Genomic DNA, 25345 nt, shown 5'->3' with positions numbered 1-25345 from the left:
TGTGGTACAATACAGCTCCACATTCAGAGTTTACCTTTCTTCTTTACGCCTGCTTTAATGAAACATGTTGGATTAAAAGAGCAATTAATTAGTTGTTTGCATAATAATTAGATAATTAATTTTTAACTTAGTTATATGGTCACAACTAGAAAATTTTTTATCCTGATCACAAGTTTCAGATTACCCCATGTGCGACAATAATTGTGATTAAAAATATTATACAGAATATTAGCCACTGTATATATTTTCCCATCTCTCAGATTAACTCCATTTGTTTACATAAGGATCTTCTCTCCTCCTTTCCTTGAGTCCTAGGACAACTGAAATTCCCTCCCACATACAGCCATTCAATAGTCCCACAGGTTTCTCTTGCCAGTACGCCATACCAGACCGGACCGGACCGGCTTCCCCAGGCTGGCGATTTAAAGGGCCTGGGGCTCCTGGCAGCAGCTGGAGCTGTGGGCTCTTTAAATTGTTGCCCAAGCCCCGCTGCTGGAGCCCTGGGGTAGCAGCAGCGGGGCTCTGGTGGTGATTTAAAGGGCCAGGGGCTCCCGGCTGCCGCTACTGCATAGGAGCCCCGGGCCCTTTAAATCTCCGCCAGAGCCCCAAGCCCCGGGATAGCAGTGGCAGCCAGGAGCCCCTGGGCCTCCGTTGGTGATTTAAAGGGCCCGGGGCTCCGCTGTGGTAGCGGCAGCTGGAGCCCGGGGCCCTTTAAATCACCCCTGAGCCCCAGGGCTCCCACTCGCCTCTGCAGCTGACAGCTCTGGGGGTGATTTAAAGGGCCCGGGGCTCCCAGCCACCGCTACTGCCTCCGGAGCTCTGGGCCCTTTAAATCTTGATTTAATGGGCCTGGGGATTTAAAGGCCCCGCCTCTTCAGGTTGAGGCCACACCTCTTCTGGTTGAGGCCCTGCCCCCCTGCTCAGGACTCCAGTGTACCGGTAAATCCTTTAAGTTACTTTTACCCCTGTCTGACTTGCGTGGCAGCTGGAGTCCAGGAAGGAGAGTGTGTGTGGCTGATATAGTAGGGGAGCAAACCAGTAATACAGTAGGAAGGCAGCCTCAAAAAGTTTGTATAAGGTCCAAACAGATATCCAAATTTTGGATGTTTATTCAAACAGGATAATAAAGATATTTAAGGTTCACCCCTCGCTAGGCACAAGTCACCAGGTTCTTGAGAAAAAACAAGAGCGCCTATGTTAATCTCTTTCTTTTCACTTTCAGATACGGCATATTGCTTATGGTACATCCTGTGAGAATAATTTAAATCTTTAGTTCCATTGTTGCAGCATTTAAAACAGTAAATGTTCTAATGCAGCTCTAAAATGTGGCACTATGCAAAAGCTTTTGCAGGAGGCAATGAGGCATCAGACACTGAAAAATAGCAATATATATACCACACACCCGCACGCATATATATAAGCTTTTGTGGTAGACAATGAGGCATCAGATATATATAAACACACATACACACGTACAGATTTCTGTAGGCAAGGTATAGAGACAAGAGAGAAACAAAAGAAAATATTGCAAGATAATATTTTTAAAAGTCAAGTAACTTACAGGACAGGATTTGTTTGGAGAAACTTATTACCCACTACTCACCCCACAGCCAGAAATACACAACTAGAACTTAGTTATCAAACTTGGGCAGATTTACTGTCATTTAAACTGGATAAATGGGTGCCTAACTGCCAATCTGATCACTCATCCATGTGACTGAATTTAGGCTTCCAACTTTAAGAGACAGATCCTTTTGTCTTTTTGTTGAAACAACATGTTTCTGAACACAACAAATTATATTATATCTGGGATTTATTGAACTATGCAGCATGCTGCAATTTAAATTGTTGAACTTTTCCCATGAAACACAAAGGATCTTCCAGTGAAAATTCTAACATAATCATCACTATATGATAGCAGGAGTCACTTCAATGCTAAAATACAAGCAAACAACCTCACTGGAAGTCCATTTTAATTATTGTGCCTCTGAACTGCCTTTATGCTGTATAAAATGAATATATATGAATATATATAATGAATATAAAAGGTGTCATGAAGTGTATCCCTAACAGAACTCACTAGCTGATTAACCTAGCACAGGGGTGAGGAGGGAAGCTTTGATGAATCTAGAGGTGGAATCTCCAATCAATGATAGCTTCTTCGATTCTTCTCCCACCTCTATCCATTTAAGGAATAGTTTTTGGAGCAAATATATCCACTATGTGTTCATTCTGCGGCTGCTAGACTTTCTTCCTAGGTTACCAGCAGCAATCCTTTATATTCAAAAGCTTTTCCAACTTTAAGGCCTGTATAATAATATGGGGGCTATACAAAAAGGTTCCTATTACAGCAGTGTACTCTAGGAAGATCATGTACTGAATTGTAACAAAAAAGTGATGTGCTATAAATCACATCATGGCAGCAGGGAAAGATCTTTCTTTTGAGGGGAAAAACATACAAACAAAATAAAGATCTTACTGTTCTTGGTGGAATCTTTCACAACTGCATTTGTTTTGGCCACATCATCTGCAAATTTGCTGTAGTTGTTCTTTAAACCAAGAAGGTTCTGGTTGAGGTCTTTAATCCTAGCCAGTACATCATTTGCAGTGGTGTTAGCTTGTCCAGCTTTATCTTTAGCTGCTTGCACCTTCACAGCTGTATCTGTGCGCAAGAAAGGATCAAAATGTCAGAGCAGTTGTGAATACAGATGGCAGAATCAGACCCTCTGTCTTTCTTGACCTGACAGTTGCATCTTTAAAAACAAACAAACAAACAAACAAACAAACAAACAAACAAAAAACAGAATATCCAGCCCTGTTTAAAAGTAGAGAATGAAACATCTTCTTAGCCAGATTAATTTTTCTACGAAACCTTTCCCTGTGCTAGGAATATCTGATTAACCTTGAGAATGAAAGTGATGATCTTCAGAACCCATAGTAGGGGGGAGCCCTTTGATTGTTGGTGAAGACAGTACAGAATATTAATCTACATGGTCCACATAACTCAGCTGCTGCTCTATAGTTTATGGTTACTTTGCAGTACAGCTGAGTGAAATATTTGTGGTAATAATATTTCTCATCAAAATGTGGCTCCTTACAAATTACCTGAACTGTGTGAAATTGAACATTTTTTTCCTTTTGCAACAAAGTTTTGAGCGAGATGATTTTCACTGATAGGTGTGAAAATGTTGTGGAAGCTATTAGATATTATTGATTAGGAAAGGGGGGAGCTCTGTGGCTAAGGCACTAAACTGAGGCTCAGGAGATCAGAGTTCAATCTCCTGTTCCACCAAAGACTTCCTGTTTGACCTTAGACAACTCACTTAGGCTGCACTCTGTGAGGAATTCTGCTTCTTGAGGAAGGATACTGCCCAGAGCACCCTCTGGGTGGGCTGGTTCTGACAAGCCAGCTTTGTTTTGGAAATACAATTGAACCCTTTAACACTATAGTATAATTAATAATATTTTACAAGCATAAGAGTGGGATCTGATTATTTCTTTACCTATTTTTCCCCAAAGTGCCTGAGTGTATTCCTTCTGACCTCCTTGTGTGATGTCTATATTAGAATAATGTAAATTGAGGCCACTGTGTTGCTTTCCTTTGACATTTATTCATTGCATACCTTATACTTACTTTTCATCACACTATAAAATACACTCTTTCCTAAGCATGTGGGTCCTTGTCCTAAGGTGAACTGCCCTCCTACTTTGATTCCTGCTGAGCTTTTTTTTTTTTTTGTCAAGTCTGCATTATTGGTTCAGGCCATTCTGTTTTGCTGAATCTTTGATGAGCCAGGGATATGACTAGAGCAGTTTGCTTTTCCTTGTTAATTCCCCTGTTTGATAACCAGTTTACTACATTTTCCTATCTTTGACATTTATTTGCTACAGATTTTAGTCTTCGTTTTAATCATATTTACAAAGCACGCCATTCGTGCGCTTGTGTCCTTGTCCCAAGAGCAAAAACTCTCTAACTCTAATCTACATTGCCATTACTTCATATTTCTTCTGCTTTCTTCACATTTAGTATTCCTAAAGGCGACGGCCTTCTGAGGTCCATTCTGCATGATTGAGACATCTATCTGCACACAGTCACACCAGTAACTGTAGCAGTAACTTCACAAAATTAACTAAAGTGCGCATGACATAGCACAAAATCTCATGAATGAAAGATTTCAAGGATCTGGGTGAATAAAATATAAATATCTCCAGTTACGTGAAATCTGGAAGATGCAAAAATGTGTGAAATGAACTGGTGAAAAATATTGCACGGAGCTTTGTGTGCAGTCCATACTTCGAGAACACCACAAAATGGATAGATAATAACTTTTCTTTGGTGCAAATTTCCAGGGCATTTTTTCAGTTCATAACAACAATGAGCAGTTCTTTAGAGAGAACAGGCATAGCAAACTACATTCTGAAATAGATGATAGAGCTTTTTGGTTTTGTTTGAATGTTTTAACAAGCATTCAGTTTGTAAGTGTCCACTATAATGAAGTTATAATGTATTTCTCTGTCCCTTACTAGCACCACAAAAAGTATCAAATATATGGAGCTCTTGCATATTAATGAGTATGAAAGACTCTTTGCTATTAGTTATATAGTACCATAAGTTGCATAGCACTTTATGATAATAGAAGAAAGCCTGTCCCTGTCCTGAGGAACTTATAGTCTAAATAAGACACAGCACAGCAAGTAATGACAGAAGACAATGGTCTGAGAGATGTGGGGAATAGAGGACAGATACAATAAATAAGGATCACACAGTTCTGTTTCTGAAGTTGTTAGGTTTAATTCAGATTTTGATCAATGTTGTGTTTTACTCTTCCTATTATTTAATATTATTGGGAGAAGAATGTCAAGCATGACAGCAGGAGCAGGTAACATAGCAGCAGAACTCAGTGGTGGACAGCTAATGAAGGAGGTGAATTTTAAGGAAGGAAAGTGAGGACAGATGGCACACTGAACCAGAAAGGCAGTTACAGGGACAAGGTCAACATGCAAGAAGGCATGGAGGCCCCAGTGTGAGAAAAAAGAGAGGGCAACAAGGTACAGTGTAGGATGTGAAAAGGGATGTCGAAGGCAAAAAGGAAACAGGTCAGAGCAAGGACAAAGTTGTGAGCCCCTGAGATGCTGAGGATGACACTCTTATGCTATTTTAGTAATAATTACTAGAGCAATCATTCATTAAGAGCTTGTCTACATTGGGAAGTGATTGTGAAATAAGTTAAGGTGTGAATTAAAAGTGCAAAAGCAATTCCACACTAGCTCTCTGTGGACATTCTTATTGTGCACTAAAAGTGCCTTTGTACAGTTTAGCTTAATCCATGAACTCTTCAAGTGGAATAAGTGTCTATATAAGTGTCTATATAAGTGTCTAGTGCCGAATACTTATTCCACAATAGCTATTCTGAGCTATTTCCCCATGTAGACAAGCCCTAAGGTAAAAGAGCAACAGTTCATTAGCGTGTGTATATATTCTATTTCTGCATGTATCAATGTTTATATATAAAAAAGTGCAGGGCCATTACTATGGGACACACAATCATTTATTTATTTCACAAATGACAGTGCTGGAAAAATGATATACTATTTACAGAATCTACCATGATTCACTGTTGACTGAGCAGTATTCTAAAGTACAGATGGACCAAAATGACTCAGTCATTTGGGTCTCTCTAGATACAGACTATCTGGAGTCCTTTGGGCAATTTGAGATTGTTATTTATCCCAGGTCTCTTTGAACTGATTGCTGATGCCGTTATCATCGTTCTTACCATTCTGGGAAGCACTGTTCTGAAAACAGGTACTATCAGGGATGACTCTCAGCTTCTGAAAAAGACTGATTGGCTAACAGTATGCCATCACTCCTTTCCAGAAGTACTATCTTCCAGAAGTGGGCCATTTGAGAATGACAAAAACACAGCAGCCCCTACAAGCCCAAAATGCAAATGAACACCAGACATTTGTGTTCAGTTCAGTTTCCCTCTCATACACAGCGTACATTCATTGTGAATGAGATAGCAGCCAATGGATGGAGTGTATGTAGACAAAGAATAACACCTATACACATTTTTATAAAGATGCAAGACGACACAATGAAGCACAGCTGAGCACAGTGCTTCAGCACTTTTTGTACTTACCTTTAGGAATGGCTGCCAGCTTTCCAAAGGTGTCATTCAAAGCTCTCAGGAGATCAGAATTCTTTTCATCAGCATTTTTCAACCTGTTCTGCATACTATTCAAGATATCCCCATTTTCTGCAGAGAGTACACATACAAAAAAGCTTTAACTCATTGTTTTCACTGTGCTGTGTTTATGTAACACAGACAGACCCTGGTCATCAGCAGGCAGGATCAAACCCTAGACCTCTGAAGTTTAGTGTATGAGTCTCTACTGCATGAGCTAAAAGCCATCCGGCTCTTAGCCAAGCCTGTAGCAGACTCATCAATCTGTACATGGTCTAGGTTGGGGCGGCCAACCCGAGCCTGAGAAGGAGACAGAAATTTAGCAGTGTACATTGCCAAAGAGCCACACTAATATTTCAGCAGCCCCCCATCAGCTCCCACCACTCCAACCTGCAGCACCTCCTGCCCGCTGGCAACCCCACCAATGGGTGCCTCCCGCTCTCTCTCCATGCTTCCCACCCGCCGCGATCAGCTGTTACATGGTGTGCAGGAGGCTCTGGTGGGGAGGGGGGAGAGCGAGGGCACGGCAGGCACAGGGGAGGGGGCAGGGCCTGAGGCAGAGCAGGGGGTTGAGCAGTGAGCAGCCCCCAGCACATTGGAAAGTTAGCATCTATAGCTCCAGCCCCGGAGTCAGTGCCTTGGCAAGGAGCCGCATATTAACTCCAGAGCCACAGGTTGGCAACCCCTCGCCTAGGTGCCATTAGATGGGGACAGAGTGCCACACCAAGCAGGCATGGGTTACATTTACACATTCATTTGGTATGTACTGTAATAGAACAGACCATGAACAACCCATTTGTCATCAATATACATATATTTAATTAATTTACTAAGTTACTGCAATGAACATATGTAACACTCAGTTCCAGAGTTTACTAATGCTATCTTCTATATTTAAGGCACCTATTTCTTTTGTATCTAAGTGCTTGATTTCCTTAGACTATTGTATGGTGATACTTGGTGCTTATAGAGGGATTTTATTAAGGCTCTCAAAGTGCTTTTATGTACTCAACACTCCTGTAAGTACAAAATAAGACAGACAGAGGTTAACTGATTTACCCAAGGCCACCCAGTGAGTCAATGGCAAACCGGGCAGAGGACCCAAGAAGCCAAACTACCAGACCTGTGCTTTAAAGATAGGCAACATTAAACTTTTCTATGGTAACCTCACAAGTTCTTCTTCAGGTGTCTGCCCTAGGCCAATGGTTCATCCATTTTGTGTGACAAAACAATACAATCAGGGTAGTGTACTATCACCATAAGCATGCTATTTCCCAATTCTTGCTGGACTTTTTCAAAGTAAGGCAACAACTGCTGATACAATGTCCAGAGAAAGGGCATGAAACCATATTAGCGGCATCATGATCATTATTAGGAGGCTACATCAAGAAAAAGTTATCATGAAATATGCAGATTGATTTTTTGGAGGGAAACTTGTTTGTAGCTAAAAGCATATATCAAAATTTGTTTAAAGTGAAAAACTAGTACAAACCAGAGGATCAGCAATGTGATAATCAGTACATGAAAGATGAAACTGACATTATCCTTCACAGATAAGTCGATATTCTTCACAAACTGTTTTGCATAACAGTGATATTTTTGCTGGAACAACATGCTACATAAAAATGATTTTTCAGACTCTTCAGAAAGAGGCTCCAACTGAAGGTATTTAAAAATCTTTATTTCAAAAAGTCCAGCATACAGTTTGGGGGGAAAATGCTAGTTATGTCTGAAAACACCTATTTGGGGGGACATTTTTAATCACTTATTCCCATTATTATGGAGCTCTTTGGAGTTGAGGAACAGAAAGGTGGGAATTTCTTGGCTCCAATGCACTCCATGAATCAGAATAACTGATTGAACTGATAGCAGAAGATGGAGAATAATTTGTAGAAAAGGGGATGGGGTATAAACTCTAACTGTGACCTTCAAAAGTGTACGAGTTCAGTGAAATTAAACACATTAGAAGTTTGAATACTTATCCGAACAGATGTCTGTGGTGTCTGCCAGACTAGATCAAAGTCACCTTTCTGGTCCCCTGATTATAGGCTGACTAAGGGTCAAAAGAGCTCCCAGTGTGAGTTAAATTATCGGAGAGACTTGAGACATTTGTGGCACAGACCGAAAAAAATCTCATACTGCCTACCTAAGGTTCAAGATTGAATTAAATAGTTTCAATGTACTGTCCACTTTACCAAACTATTAGAAGAATTACTGTGTGAGCAATTTGACTCTACATTATCTATGCAAAGAGTGTCTCAGTTGTCTCTGTCTCACACTGGCCTGAAACTATTATTATTAATATAGTTTGTGTTACAATAAGACATACTGGCTTGGAACAGCTTGGGACCCCTCTGTGTGAGCTGCTATACAGAACTATATAGTATGACAAGAGGATCTGAAGAACTTTGTTAACTAATTTTAATTTTCTCAATGACTATTACAGAATTTCAAAGCTCTTTTTTAAAAAAGCAAGCATATTTGTTTTTCTCAGGACTGATGGGTATTAACTTTCCTGGATGTGGCTTGAGAGAAACCAGTCAATAGATTATAAAAGATTAAAATCTATCAAAGATGGATGTATGCAGATAGGAAGACAAATTGTTATTTTTTAAAAATAAAATCTAAGAAAATTGTACATTACCTATAAAACCAAGATATGCATTTTCGTAGATTATGAAAAGGCTTGAAGATTTTTTGTAACCCTCAAAACTAGCCAATCACTTACTATCAGGGAATCAAATGATTTTGTGTGTCAAAAAATTCTTATTTTCCTGCTTTCTTAATTAACTGGCAAAGTGTACAGTCTTCCTATGGTACTCTGAATATCTCTGGATAGACTCTATACTCTGTGCTTGAACCCCATGTGCTCTACTGGCAGCACAATAGCTGTCTCTTTGATTGATTGATCAATTATTGTAATGAGTTAACAGATATGTATTTAGGGTTTTGTCCCTTTCCAGGTGATTTATTAGAACAGTATTAACACTGGCCTTATAAAGTGAGGCTCTTTTTTAGTAGAATGCACTTTTAAAAAAGTTGTATTTTTAAAAAATGGGTAGAAAAGAGAGCAAAAGAGCGCATGCATCCACACAACCTCTGCAACAAAAGGCAGAAAGAGAGAAACAGTCACAGGTAGAAAAGGAAGAGGGCTGAGGGACAGCAGACACTGGAGCATGAACAGTCATCCTGATGAAGGATGAAAAAGAAAGGGATTAGGAGCTGGCCTCGAATTAGGAGAAGATGGGGAGCTGGTCCAAGTAAATCTATGGCTCCACTTAACTACCCAGGTAGGACCTGATCCTGCCAAGTGCAAAGTACCTTCAAGTTGGGGGCACTCAGCACATTGCAGGATCAAGTCCTTGTGCACTAGAGGCCCCCACCTATACCTCTTCTGCTGTTGTGGGAGGGGCAATGTTTGGGGGGCATGTAAGTGGGAGATACATTTTGGACTCCAAGACTGTCTGAAATGTCAACCAGGGAAGAATATGCTTCTCTTATTTAAGGTAGGAGGGTGGGGAATACTTTGAGCTGGGTGGAGCTAAGGCTTCACTCTTGGGAAGTGCCCCACATAGAACAGGAGGTAGCCTCCCTGTTTGGGCAACCTGTGGGAGAAAGTGAGGTGAGTTGAGGCTGCAGTAAGCCCCAGGAAAGATCTTGTTTGTATTACAAAGGTTAGCCCTGGATGCCCAGGTGCCTTGTATTTTTAAGCACCAGGTTCTGAAACTCTCCAATCTCATTGAACAGTCAAGTCAGTGGGGCTACTAGTAAGGTTCTACTGGACAAGAGTGAAGGCATCTGAATCTACCCCAAATGATCAGAGACTGTAGCAGAGCTAATTTCTTGTCTACTAAGATCAGCTTCCAAACAGTTTTAATTAGATCCATTTAATTTTCTAAATTTGCCTATTTCCCCAATGTCTCTGGTCCCTTTTTGGAATATTAGTGTGTATACATTTTAAAATAATTCTGACATAGTTTATTCATTTCAGGTGGTGTTTCTAGTAATTTTGCTGTGTGCTCTTAAATTGTCTCCTTTCCCCCTCTTTAGCCTGCCAGATCCAGAAATTATGCTAATTATTCCCCTCCTATATTTCTGAAGCATCATGTTTCCAGACCTCTGTTTCCAGTTTTGTCACTATAGCATCAAACTAATTTTTATGGATTTTAATAAGTTCAGTCTCTCCAGAACTCCTAAATTTGAATATTCAAACTCCATCTGTTTAATATTTTTTCCTTTTAACTTATCAAATGCATTTTTAATTGTTTTCTTAGTATTAGAAGAATAAAGCCATAAATAAATGCCCTAAGGGTGTCCCTTGCTGAAAGGGAGGGAAGGGGAGGAGCTCCTAAAACCACTGTTCATGAGAAGTCCTCTTAACAGTGTTGCTAAGTAATAAAGTTCTTAAAGGCCATATTGGGAAGTAACCTGTTGTAAATCTATAATTCAGACAGTACTTTTTATTAAGTATTGAGCAGGTATGTTGTATATTAATCATGACATGCACTGGCTTCATTTAACATGGAATTTTTTCCTCTCCTTTAAATATTTAATATTGAAAGATGCTGGAGACCAAAATCCATCAGGTAGCTCGAGAATAGGTACAACATGAGCATCTGCAATACAAGTTTGCCCACATTGCTCAGCTAACATGCTTTACCTCTGGCCTGGGAGGAGTTAATGGGTTCATTCCTGTAAGATGCTGAGCACCTTCAACTCCCACTGAAACTGAGTTGGCTGAATGCCTTGCAGGATTGATCCCTGTATACCCATTCAGTTCTTAGCCTCTGTGAGGGGGTTGCACAAGAATGCCAATTAGTGCTGGCTGCGATTGTGTTTTGTGCAGTGGACACCTGTTCCTGTGACCTGGATTAAGATGGCCAAATCAATTTTATGTTTCTGTGGCATAGCAATAAGGGATAAAGCATTGTCTACTCAGCAGAAAAAGAAACAAACTTAAAGAAGTCATAAGAGCAAAACCATTTCCCCACATTTTAATCTGGCACCACATATGCCTGAGTATTGTAGGTGATTAAGGAGCTACATATAAATGGAGGATGATTTATCTATTTATATATCTAAGGAATAGTTTAGGTCTCTGCAGATTTTATATATTGGGGGCACTGAGTAATTGCTGATGACACGGCACCATTAAAATACCTTTACTTGACTGCTAACATATATAGTTTTCTTATAGTAACATGGAATGCATGTTCTCATGGGAAATTGTCTAAGATGCCATCACAAAGAACACATAGTTAAATGTGACACCAAAGAATGGGAAAGGAAGCTTCATTAGATTATTTTTAAAGAGTAGTTTTAAAACCATAGAAACTGCATGCACAGTAGACGTTGTTGGCAGGGTGCTGTCCAAATTAGCTGGTGAAATTATGTGTATATCTTGCTTCTTCTGCTACATTTGTTTTGCTCCTTTGCAAATAGAATGCTTGCTCCCCACTGTCTTATCCTATAAAGAGGATTATGAGTCCCAAGTTAATGCTTTAGCTACAGAATATGCAAGACAGTAGACAGGAATAAGCAGAAGAAATAGAGATGTAATGAGGGAGATGCAGCCTATGTTGGTCAATCTTTACTTAAAAAATTGTATATTTATTATTGATTGTAAATTTTGTATTGAAGAGTATGTTGGTTACCAAAATTAATACAGGAGCTCTACTATGTGTAACCATTTAGTGATTACAACACACTAGATCAGCTAAAATCCACTTCAGGTGAGGACAAAATCCCTGTATAAGATTTACCTGTACTTGTCAGAAGTGAAATGTTTTCACTAAAAATGTTCACCTGTTGTCAGAGGGGTAGAGTCTCCACAAGCTATCAATTCTTAAACTAAAGAAAATGATATAAGCTGGATTTCAGAAGCCACCTGACTTTACGTCTCCAGCTCAAAGGGAGCTTGTACACAATCTTACTTCACTTTTCATTGATCTGTTCGGACAAAACTCCATATTTAATCTCAAATCTGCACAGGAGCAACCATATTTTTAAAAATGTAAATTCAAAATTATAAGCAAGATAAATTGCTCCTGGCAAGCTGAGAATCTGTCAAGGTACAGACAGACAGAGAGAAAAGCTGGCAGGCAGCTGCATTCACTCCCTCACAGCCAAATTCTTGAAACTCTACACGTAGGCAAATCACTACAAATAGAATCTACTTCTCCCCGCAAGTTTATTCCTTCTCACTCTCAGTCCCACAGAGAGAGAAATGACTAAACCTACATTGTAATAGCTGCTGTCAGAAGTTTTTCTCTGTAAGGACTATTTCAGCAATTTTTGGAAGTAATATATGGCATTTTTCTGATTAACAGCCATTTTATAACTAGTGTAATTGGCCACAAATCATGAGAATGTCATAATGTAGCAAGAAAACATTCCAATCTCTGTCATACCTTAGGCCTGGCTTCCTGGAGGATAGATTATTTGAGTGGTTTACGGGTTTTCATTACTTTAACTAATGTACTACCTGTAGTGCAGAGAGAGAAATTCTAAACTAATGAACACTTCTGTCTACCAGCTCTTTATAGAGTGCCCATTATCCATCTTTCACTTCTGTATTTCCAGTAGGGATTCTGAAGAAGGCAACTTTGTAAGTATCCTAAGTAGGTTGCATTCTATTATTTTTAATCTCAGCTCTCACTTCCCATCCCAGAAATGCCAACACATACAGGAGGGATTATGTTCATACCAGTAACATTATTTTGATGTAAAAGTAGGGGGAGGTGGGAAATTTGTTCACTGCTCTTACTCTGCTGTATCCGCATTCAGGGCACAAATATTAATTGATTTCTGCAGGGCAGGTGGAATTTGAGACCATATTTAATTATGTTCAGAATCCATGCAATGAAACTTTGTTTTATGCCTCTACAAAGCAATTTTAATATAAATCATTATTAAAGAATCCTAATGAAAACCCATCAGTTTCAGTAGGGTTGCGTGAGTGTAGATGAGAACCTAGTTTGTGAATTTATAAATGTCCCTTTCTGCTTGGATTGAAATTGTCTTGCAAATACTTTACACTATTTGCACTTTCACTTCTGTGAGTTTTGATAGGAATGAAACTTTGATTGGAGTGTATTTTAAAACAGCCTCTAAATATATAATTTATATTGTACTATGCTTTTTCCAGGCCAAGTTATATGCTTATATCTGCATATGGAATTCACTCATATCTGAGCAAAATTCTGTCCTCACTTTTTACTTTGAACACAAGACATCTTGCACTGTGGAGAAGTGTCCATAACAAATGACTGTTCCAATATAGCTGTGTAACTTCTTCAGGTATACATAGATTCCAAGGCCAGAAGGGACCATTCTAATCATCTACTCTGACCTCCTGTGTAACACAGACTATAGAATCTCCCGCAAATCATTACTCCAGAGCAGATCTTTTAGAAAAACATCCAATCTTGAGTTCAAAATTGTCAGAGATGGAGAATCCACCAGGACCCTTGGTAAACTGTTCCAGTGGTTAATTACTCTCATAATTAAAAATTAGTCTTATTTCCAATCTGAATTAGTATAGCCTCAACTTCCATCCATTGGATCATAATATGCCAATGTGATGCTACACTGAAGAGCCCATTGTTCCCCATGTAGGTATTTAGACTGTAATCAAGTCACCCCTTAACCTTCTCTTTGTTAAGCTAAATAGATTGAGCTCCTTGAGTCTACCACTATAAGGCATGTTTTATAATCCTTTAATCATTTTATGGCTCCTCTCTCCAATTTGTCAACATCCTTCTTGAATTGTGGACACCAGAACCGGACACAGTGCTCCAGCAGTGTTCACTCCAATACCAAATACCGAGGTAAAATAACGTCTTCTAGATTCCCTTGTTTATGCATCTAAGGATCTCATTTGTTCTTTTGTCCACAGCATAGCACTGGGAGCTCTTGTTCAGTTGATTATCCATGATGATCCCCAAATATTTTTCAGAGTCACTGCTTCCCAGGGTAGAGTCCTCCACTGTGTCAGTATAGTCTATATTCCTTGTTCCTAGATGTTTACATTTGGCCATATTAAAACACATAGTGTTTGCTTGCACCCAGCTTGCTAAGGAATCGGGACTGCTTTGTATCAGTGACCTGCCCTCTTCATTCTTTACCACTCTCCCAATTTTTGTGTCATCTGCAAACTTTACCAGTGATGGTTTTAAGTTTTCTTCCAAGTCATTAATAAAAATGTTAAACAGCATAGGGTCAAGTACCAATCCCTGTGGAACACCATTAGAAACACACCCATTCGATCATGACTCCCCATTTACAATTTTATTTTGAGACCTATCAGGTAATCAGCTTTTAATCCATTTAATGTGTGCCATGCTAATTTAAGATTGTTCTAGTTTTTTAATCAAAATGTCATGTGGCACCAAGTCAAACACCTTACTAAAGTCTACATATATTACATCAAACTATTACCTTTAATAACCAAACTTGTAATCTCATCAAAAAAAGGTATCAAGTTAGTTTGACAGGATCTATTTTCCATAAACCCATAGCATTAATTTTATTACCCTCCTTTAATTCTCTGTTCATAGAATCCCATATCATAAAAGTCATAACAGATCAATCATCGTTATGGACCATGTTCCACTGTTTGTGGCACTGTGTATTCAAAATAAATGTGGTCATCAAAGTGGATGGGGAGGAGATAGAGCCAGATCTCTGCTGTCCCATATACACTGGTCAGTGAAACAGGCCAACTGTGCCTGATGGAATAAGCTGTACCCCAGAAAGGGGTGTACTATTGAAGTTTAGAGAGATACGCATCCTTCCTCCCTCACCTGACTACTTCCTGCTCCCCACCCTCCAACGGCTTTGTGGATCTGCACCACATGTTACTGTGGGCTGCTCCCAAAATTCATAATAATGCCCTATATCTTTACTAAATCTTGCAGTCAAGACACACAATAGAATTTTATGGAATGCGCAACTAAAATGTACATCCAGCTTTACAAGCTAACAGTGCTACACATTTTCACATCTCCTGCACTTTTAGACTGTGATAAAATATTTGTAATTCCCAAAGAGAATATGATCATAAAACATAATAAATGACCTCTTTAAACCTATCAACTACTTACTGCATGTTAAATATGTTCTGTTGGTTGAATTCCTAGGCTGCCAAAATATGTTTAAGTGCAAAAAGCCAAAAAAGACACACTAAGATCTACCTCCTCTGGGTTTGATCCCATAGATCTTATGCTTTTGTACTACAACTTGCATGAGGTCAATGGGGGTTTTGCAGGAAAAGGACCCAAGGACTGGACCCAATCATTTTCTGAACAAAATTTGTTTATGTTTCTAACACAAACAATTTATAACTTATGTTAGCACTACAGATGGCTTTAGGCACCATCAAGGAAATAACCAGCTATGACCTGATTCCAGAATCTTATTGTTGGTGATTTTCTAGTGATGATGCATAAAGCAAAGAAATCATCTTGATTTTCAGAAACTATGATGAGCTTGCAATTTGTCAGCAAGAAAAATCATGTCAGTCTCTCTGTTTCCAGGGTGCCATCTTTTTTATTTCCTTGCAGGCCCCATATCTGTTTCTTCTCACAGGCTTCCAAGGACCGTAACATTCCTGTCTTCGTGGTTATTTCCAGGTGTCTCTAGCTTGCTATGATAATTTCAGCCAGTTAAGCTTGATCTGACTATGTCATGATTATTACTCAAAATTCAAGAGATGCTATGATCATTGCACATAGCTTTTTTCCAAAAGATCCAGGATGACATTTCAAACTATAACAAAGGAATGCATGTAAAATTTACTGGATCCTAATTTGAAATAAGCCACGAAGTTACCACCCTGGACTTGATATCATATCTCATAATCATAAACTAAACTTGGTTAGTACTTGGATAGAAGGCCTTCAAAGGCTGATTCGGTAGGTGACACTCTTCTTTCCAAGTTTTTATTAAACCATTGACCCAAAATACTATAGTTCTGGAGACGTTTTTCTCTGGCTGACATAAAATGGCAGTTGAGACCACTTGTGATCATTAAAAACCCCTAGCATTTTCCACAAGCGCAGAGGTGGGAACCTCAGAATACTGGCCAAATTCAAAGTGGGTAATTGTATTCTGCTTACCAAATATTTCCCCTTCAGTTTCATTCAAATAAGTTATTCTTCACTTCCTGTCCTAAGTTGTTATGGAGGGTTGTTGACAGCTATTGAACAGATGCTATATTCAACTCCATCCAGAGATGGCTTTCATTAGTGATTACAATAAGTGATTTTGTATACTCTTTAAGAAGTTTATAAAACAGTTTAGGATTTGTCTGGATAAAAAGCTCTGGAAGTAGGCTACTACTGGCTGCAAGATGCTAGAACTGGTCAAATAAGGACAAATATATTCACCAAAAATACATTCAGTAATTGATAGGAAAACATTTGAATACATTCTATATAAATACGATTTGACCTGCTCTACTATATATTAAGGTAATGCATGTATGTTAAGGGCTAGATTCTGACTTTAAGCCAAGCCCTCAGAAAGAAATAATGCATGAGCTGCACCAACTACGGCTGGTCAATATATTTTATCGAAAATTCTTTGCAATTGAAAATTGCATTTGATTCAATGAAAATTTTCACTGAAAGTGTCTCATTTCCTCAAAAATGTTTGATTTTTTCATTGGAATACTGAAAACTAAACAGCAAAAATTTTTTGGCTAAAAGCTGAAATTGGTTTGATTTTTGAGAGTTGTTAGCCCCAAATCTGTCGTTTTGGGGCTTAATGTTTACGGTTTTCGGTTATTGAAAAGTGAAACGTAATTTTTTAAAGAAAAGTTAGAATTTTCCTATGAAAATTTTGATGAAAACTCCCCCCCCCTAATTGAAATTTTTAATGGAAAAACCCTCAATTCTCTTTCCAGCTCTAACACCAAGCCATGAGTAGTTCAGGGAGACATTGTGACTCAGAGGCATAGCTCCTCATTGCAAAGCCTATATTGCTTCATCCTTACTCCTAGGTGGTGGGGTAGTAATTTACTGCTGACCTGTAACAGCCGTAAATTACTACCCACCACCTATAATGCTGGCTCACCTACTGTAGCCAGTGAATCAATGGTGAAGCTAAGGCTCTACCATTACCCTTATCTGCCCACCAGCATCAGGGAGCAAGTAGCCCCACTGGACCGAACACCCAGGTTGCCCATGTAGGCACATATTACTGCATTAATACTTTGCATGGGCCCACAGTCAGAATTTGAAGCTAGTCTTAAATAAATAGTCATAAGGTTACAAATTATACTCATTTCCTGCTATCAGGATAACTTAGTGGTCTAAGGCTCTGCATTTAGGTCACAGTGTCCCCTGGCTGAGCTTTTTTTTCAATTTCCCACTGATGTGTCTTCCTTGCACTAGGAACATACTCAATCTTAGTAGTTTATCAACAGAAATTAATGTCATATAGAGTACACATACCTTTAACATCACTTTCTAACTTCTTGGCCTCATTAAGAACCCTGAAGCTTTTCTGAAGCGAGTTCTTGGCACTATCCTTCAATGATCCTTGAGGACCAGATGCCTGCAGACCAACAAGCAGTGTCATTTACAGAAAAGTATTTTTAAGCTGGTTCAGGGCAAGTTTAAAGTAATAAAAAGTATAGGAGGAAGAGCTAGCTCAAGAATCGTTGAAATTTTAAGCGGTCATCAATGTACTCTGAATTATATGCTGCTGCCATTACACTGGTTCTCCAACAGAGATTAATAAAATACTTTACATTTATTAATTTACTTTTATTTTTACAAGAAACCAGGGCTCCCTTGGAATGTCAATGATGAAGTTAACAAAAGAAACAGAAAGAGAAATTGTTTCTGAACGTAGTGAAAGCAGAATAGAATCTGGGAGTGGATTTTTTTCAAATCTATGTAAGCAGATTTTTTTCAGTCTGGATTTCTTCCTGCAACTAAGAACACAATAACATAATACAGTTCGATACTTCTCCTTAACAACAGCTATGAAACATTTAATAAATAGACTAGATCTCACAACACAGACTGTAACATAGACCAAAGAGATGTTCTCATAGCAATTGTATTTCCTGAATCAAACCAAGTCAGTCAAGGTGAAATGAATGAAAATAGGCTTAGGAGGGGGACAAAAGGGTAAGGTGTAGCTAAATCTGAAATTCTTAACTACTAAATACTATTTAAAAATCTCATTATTTGAGAATCACACAAAGCTGTACCTACAGTTCAAGGTTGATATAGGAAGAACTGTTTTTCTAAATTAAATTAGTATTTTAACTTGCTAGGAAATGCTCTAGAATCTGAATCATTTACTGTTCAGTTTGAGAGAATGAACTCCGGTCACTCCATAACACAGACTGCATTTCTTTGAGAATACTCTTGACAGCCAGATAACATTTTATATTAGTCATGGGTCATAGCCTTGTAACTAGTATGTAATTAAGAAGTAGCTACTTTTCATTTTCCAGGGCAGATACATGTACTTAAAAATTAATTACGTGCCAATTAAATGACACTGTTATTATTTAATATTTATATTCCGATAAAGCCCAGAGGTCATATTTTTGAACACTTTTAGATTTCTCCCACTTCTCTTATACATTAGAGCCCATACATTTGCCTAACCATATCAAAATCTTGGCAGAAGCCCTGAATTCTTTGGAAATTCAATACACGCTCACAATGCGGTTCTCTGTAAGACAGCGTTTTACTGCTTAAGGTGCTGTACTCGATATACGCACAGCTACCAGCTTCAGGCTCCTTGTTATCATATAGGACTGAAACACATACTTCAGTGCTTTCCTGAATAGGGACTGACTAAAGCATGTGCTTAAGTGCTCTCCTGAAACAAAATCCAGGTGACTACATTATTGTGCAATAGTATTCCATACTTCCAAGCTCACTTAGGGCTTCACAGACCCAAAGTCTGCAGTCCCTGTGCACGTGGAACTGCTGATTTCAACATACCAATGAAAACTGCAGAGCTGGGATTTATATATCTATTTTTAACATAGAGTAACAGCTAATATAATTCATTGCACATGTAGTAAAAATGATACCCATAATCCCTTAAAAAGAGTATCCGTGAGGAATCATTACTTGATCTCCAATGCAATAAGGGAATTGCTCCTTAAGGAGGCATGTTTGGCCAGTTTTGGCAGCAGATACACCTGTCAAATCAGATTATGTTTTTATGTTCTTTTTCCTTTGAGCTTTGGAAGCTAGGGAATGATTACTCTGTGAGCACAGAACTTCAGATCTAATGATCATTTTTGTTATTAACAACAATTTGCTGGGCTTGCTTGACTGGCTATTAAAGCAGTTTATATTTGATAGAATGAAGTGGAAAGGCTGCATTTGCAATGCAAAAACAAGATGTGGGTTGAATAAAGGGCTGAGTAATTAAGGCCAGGCTGATATTTCTGCCAGAAACCCTGATTGCATTCCATATAGCTTAAAGATAATATTTACAAAGACCTTTTCAGCGATAAATAGAGATGTACAGATTGAAAACAGTTTAAAAGGAAATATGCTATTCAAAAAGTCAACTAATCAAAACATCTTATACAAAGTGTGCATTTTGGTGATTTGTGGTTCATAAGATATTGACTTAACGAAAAGCACAGACATTACCAATATCTTACTGTGTGCAACATGAGTGTTCATGTGTGTAGGCAAGTGTGTGTGATGGTGAACTCCTTCATGTTTTAATAGCAGGTGATACTGTGTGTTTAGACATATGGATTGATACTGTGTTTAGATTTCCTGTATCAGTCCATATGCTAAAAAATAGATAATAGAAAAAGAAAAGCACTGTCAAACGACATCCACACTACCCTCCTTCCGTCGGTGGTACGTGTCCTCACCAAAGCACTTCCACCAACTGAAGAGGGGCAGTGTGGGGGGCTGAAAGCCAGAGCTCTCAGCTTCCCGCGGCTCCCTGCTGGGAGCCCAACTGCCCCCTGGGCTTTTCGCCTCCCTGCCGGAAGAAGGGGGCAGCCACTGAGCAAGGAGCGGGGAGCCAGGAGTCCGGGCAGCAGCCTGTTTGGGAACAGGGAGCCCAGGGGCAGCAGGGCTGTCTGCAGGACTGGGGAGCACAGGCAGCAGTGCGGTTGGGAGCAGGGAGCTCTGATGGCAGCCAGGCTGTAGCTGGAGGCCACCACAGGCCCCACGGCCTCCTTGTCATGGCTGGAGCTGTGAGACTGACAAGAATGACAGCCACCAGCCAATGGAAGTAATGCAGCATCTACTACACTGCGTTGCCCTAACTACACCGACATAAGCCCTACGCCTCTCGTGGAGGTGGAGTTATGTCTTCGGTGTAGTATGGCACTTGCGTCAGCGGGAGCAACTGACACAATTAGGTTAACACATGCTGCCTTATGTCAACCTAACTCTGTACTATAGAACAAGCTCTAGTTCCTTGATCTTGCTTAGTAGACCGCACCTGCACTTTTAAAAAAGATCACATTAAAAATATCTCTTGAAGCACCACTTTAAAACTGATTCTAAACTCTGAACTACAAGCCAAATCCTTTCTCATGATTCAGCTTTTCAGTCAGTTAACCCAATCACCATCACCACCCACAATAAGTGATGGGCTGCGGAAAGCTGCTTGAATGCTGGAGATGCTGCATCAGTGATTAATTTATTTTGCTTTTAAAAGGGAGAATTAATCCATCATAAAAAAATGGGAGGAATTCTTCTGTCATATTTTAAAATATGGATTATCTTTTCTAGTCATCTATCAGGCTTCCTGCTAGTGAAATGCTTCTTAGTCTCTTTTAGTTCTAGCTTTTAACACTGTTAATTTCATTTGAAAAGAAAGCATCCTTTCCATTAACATAAATAAAACCCTAAAATGACCACTCATCACACTTCTATGTAAGAATCTGTGTGATACAGAAGTAGGTATTTTATTATATGTTATGAAGGGTAGGAATGGCAAACACGTAGCAAGAAGAACTCCCCTAAACTCATTACTTTACATTAACTCATTACTCCCTCCACATTCCTATTTTTCTATCAATTAGATCCATATTCTATACAACTTGCATAAAACAAATAAGGTTATATCTATTGAATCCATAAGAATGAGTACCCTTAAAAATGGTGTCTTAATCATGCCTTGGTCTCCGTACTTGGTAATCATTTGTCTCTATTTATATCATACTGTCCACATCCTTTCTTCATTCCATTTCAAATTATCTATCCTCTTTCTCTCTATAGTATAATCAGCTGGTTCATTGCCTCTCTGACATATGCCCTTTTGTAGCCATATAGCAATCACCTGCTTTGTTTCCTGACTATTGCATCTCTCTTCTTTCCCGTTCAACCATCATAACATCTGTCTCCCTCACTGTCTCTGAGGCATCAAAGGAGAAAAAGACAAGAGATATTTTTCTGGTTTTTTATTCTGAAAATAAACCCACTACTCTTTATTTGCCTTTGCTTTAAAACTGGTAATTCTGATAGAAGGAACTATGTTTATAGCTCCCCAGCACATATCAATATGTGAGGCTCCATTTTCCCATAAAGAGATAAATTCAGTAATTAGTGCTACTTGAACTGTAAGTTAATATTTAAAGTTGCAAAAAATGTGACCAACACCGATTTAAAATCCAGACCTTATTATCTTGTTCATGAATATGGACTGGTCACATTGTCCTTATTTCTAGCCTTGTAACTCTGAATCCACAGGGCTTTGTATTATTTCTGCTAGCTATCTGTATCATTGCAGTTTCTTTATCTGGTATAGGGATTTTCCAATTTCACTGTTTTCTGCCATCTGCAGGGGTATTTTCAGCCTGGGTGTCTGTGAAGTGCAGGTCAGCTGGTCACATATTTGCCTCTATAAATAAGCTTTTAACTCCTTCATTACTCCCAATACAAAATATCCCTGGCTTTCTGCCTCTGCTGAGTTTGTTGTAGAGCAGAGGTAGTTCCTTCATAGTTGAGGTTAAAGGGCTAGCTTCCCATTATAATACCCATTTAAAATCCCTCTAGTTGCCTTGACCCTCCCAAAGAACCAACCCTCTGAAATTTTACTTGTTGCATCTCATCTTGGGGATGAAGCTTGATACAGTTTGTAAATGCAGTTTTTTGCTGCCAGTGTTTAAAAATCGTTCTGCCATTCACTTTCCAAAAAATCTTCCTAAGTTTGTGTGGGTCATCACATCTGCAGGGTGGACTGGCCCCGCCATCTCCAGTTCTGTTTTGTTTCAATGGCCTTGTTGTGGTGAAATGCCCTTAAATATTTTTAGGGAGCTATTTTGTGGGGGATTGCCAAGATAAAGATTTCTTCAGAACATTGACTTGAAACTGACCTGCTTCTGTCTCGAGGCTTTGTTGCAGAAGCTGCTAACTTGAGTGAGGGATGGGGGGGTGAGGGGAGACATGGGCAGAAGGGTATGAGAGAGGAATAAAAATAAAGAGGAAGTAGTCCAGAAAAGGACAGTGTAGGGGGCACAGAGAGGAGAAAATGGGATCAGGAGGGACATAGACTAGGAGTATGTGGAGATAGGATCTCAGAACTGGGGGGCTCCTGCAGTAGGAGAGGGTATAGATAGAGCAGTAGGATGATAGCACATGGAAGTTGGAATGAAGGGGGTGCAGGGAGCCAGGGGTATAGAAGCAGCCTGAGCTTCCCTTCCAACAGACACTATTCACTTTTCTTACCAGTTGCATAGCTTCATTTGCACGGGCCTTGGCCTCCCTGGAGAGTCTCTCTGCTTCATCAATATAGTCCTTGATATTGCTATATGCCTTGAAAGCTACAGTGGCATTGAATGAGAGGTTTTTAGCTTCAGCAAGGATTCTGTTAGGGTGGAAAAGGTACGGCACACCATTAAAAACCGCAGTTGTAGCTCAACAGAGCAAAATGGATTGGCACTTTGAGCCAAACAGCCCAGATTTCTAATGATGGCTCTAGTGCACAATGCCATATTTGAGGTTTCCGAAGTGTGGGTGCTAAGTGTTTAAAGGGAGTGTCAAATTTTATTTTCTTAGTGTCACATGGAGCAACAATAGTTTTGTGTACTGTGGGTTGAGGAGATATTTCACATTGAAAGGAAGAATGGCCCAGTGGTTAAGGCATTAGCCTACGACTCAGGAAACCCACGTTCAATTTCCTGCTCCACCACAGACTTCCTGGGTGATCTTGGGCAAGCCACGGTACAGCTCCACTTCGAGCTTGAGATGTAATTTCCATCTTGAGAAGATGGACCTATGCTAGCTCACTAAAAATAGCCAGGTAGCTGCAGCAGCGTGAAGGGCCAGCTGCCTGAGTACGTACTCGGGGAGTCTAGCTCCTCCAGAGGCTACATTGCTATTTTTAGCATGCTAGCTTGTTGAGAGCTAGTATAGGTATGTGTCCTTGGGTCACAAAGTACATCTTTAGCTCTAAGTGTAGAATCACCGTTAGTCTCTCCGTGTCTTAGTAATATTGATATCACACCACCCCTGTGAGGTTAGCCAAGTTCTGAGGTTAAACACATTAAAAAGATTGTGAGGCACATAGATACTATGGTAATGAGGTCCACATAAATACCATAGATAGCTAATAGAAATTAGCTATGTCTAGTGTCTAGGTGTCTGAGGTAAATAGCTTTATCCTGATACAACAGTGGTTCTCGAACTTTTGTACAGGTGACCCATTTCACATAGCAAGCCTCTGAGTGCGACTCCCCTTATAAATTAAAAACCCCTTTTTTATATATTTAACATCATTATAAATGCTGGAGGCAAAGTGGGGTTTGGGGTGGAGGCTGGCAGCTCGTGATCCCCCACGTAATAACCTCCCGACCCCCAGTTTGAGAACCCCTGTGATACAAGGTGACAGGATATCCCCACACAAGACTGTTCAATTCCTCTCCCTCTTGATCTCACACATAAGACCATATTAAAAGCTTCAGTTTTTAAAGATTACTTTTCAGATATGACTCTATTGAATGTGAAACTGGTAATTTTGCAAGTATCAAATCAGATACTTTATCTGAGGTAATAGTGTGGCTTGTTCCCCAGAGATACTGTACACTGGCATGGAAATAGCTGCTAAGAGCTTCTACTCACAAGTCTCTAGAATTGGACCTGCTAGTTATCTGCAGAAGATGTGGGCACTGAGATAAATTGCTTGTTCCAAAGCTGTAAGCTATTGAGGGAGTTTTAAAAATATACACTTTAAAATATGTGATTTTATCCATGTAGCAGCTTTGAAAAAATAAAAATGGCCAAAGGTGGGCAGCTGTGCTACAGCAGGCTACCAGGGATTACGAGGTCCGTGTTCTGAGCGCTATACCTTCAGCAAGTCACTCTTCCTCTTCATTCCTCAAGGTATGTCTAAGACTGCAATCACTGGTGTGATTGCAGCTCGAGTAGATATACTTGAGTTAGCTTTACTCTAGCTAGCTTGGGTCCTGGATCCGTGAAATGTAGCAGCAGGGTTCTGGGCAGATTTATACAGCCAATGCTGAAGCAACTTCACTGCTCTAAGACTTGAGCTAGCTAGATTAAAGCTAACTTGGGTATGTCTCTTCCAGCTGCAAATCACACCCAATGATTGCAGCCTAGACATATCCTCAGACTCTCCATCTATGAAATGGTGAAAATACTACTTACCTTACAGTGTCATTGTGAGACTAAACTCATGATTGCTTGTAAAGGATTTTAAAACAGTCATCTGGAAGATGTTACAGAAATGTTTTGGACACACAGAAATTCCTGACTGGTACCGAGTTCTTTACCCTCTGGTGAATTAAGGGCTTGTCTATATGAGGAAATGGATAGGAATAGCTAATGCAGAGCAAATTATTCACAATAGCTCCCCATTTGGACACTCTGATACGTGTGCCTTTTTCCTCAGTTAGCTTAATCTATTAAAGGAGGAAAGAGTACAAGCCTTGCCCCCCATGATTACCAACAAGAAAGGAGGCATAGCAGGGAGTGACAAGCATCCCCCTCATAACTAGAGGTTGCTTTACCTCCCCCCCCCACCTGCCATCTCTGCTTTCCTCTTCTTCAGAGTTCCTCAGACAAAATCAACATGGTCCATAGTCTTTCCCAGAACCGGGGCTCAATTCAATGGCAACAGTATTTTGTGTCTATCTGCCTCTCCACAGTCTGTTGCACATCACATCAGTTTGTATGACTCTTTCC

At 39.6% G+C, this 25345-nt stretch overlaps 1 protein-coding gene across 1 annotated transcript in view; it reads right to left on the bottom strand.

The window, feature by feature from the left end:
- The window catches only part of LAMA2 (laminin subunit alpha 2), a 458477-nt gene that overhangs the window by 56474 nt on the left and 376658 nt on the right, over nt 1-25345 (bottom strand). Inside the window, exons 40-43 of the mRNA XM_084624485.1 lie at nt 22871-23009; nt 17645-17747; nt 6144-6260; nt 2480-2662 (exon numbers count right to left, since the gene is read on the bottom strand). Coding sequence (XP_084480611.1) covers nt 2480-2662; nt 6144-6260; nt 17645-17747; nt 22871-23009 — 542 coding nt within the window. The remainder of the gene's footprint in view (nt 1-2479; nt 2663-6143; nt 6261-17644; nt 17748-22870; nt 23010-25345) is intronic.

This window comes from Lepidochelys olivacea (genome assembly GCF_965140295.1).
Source record: "Lepidochelys olivacea isolate rLepOli2 genome assembly, chromosome: 3".
NCBI classification, from domain to species: domain Eukaryota; kingdom Metazoa; phylum Chordata; order Testudines; family Cheloniidae; genus Lepidochelys; species Lepidochelys olivacea.
The sequence above is the reverse complement of the archived record's forward strand: the minus strand, read 5'-3'. Positions and strand labels throughout refer to the sequence as shown.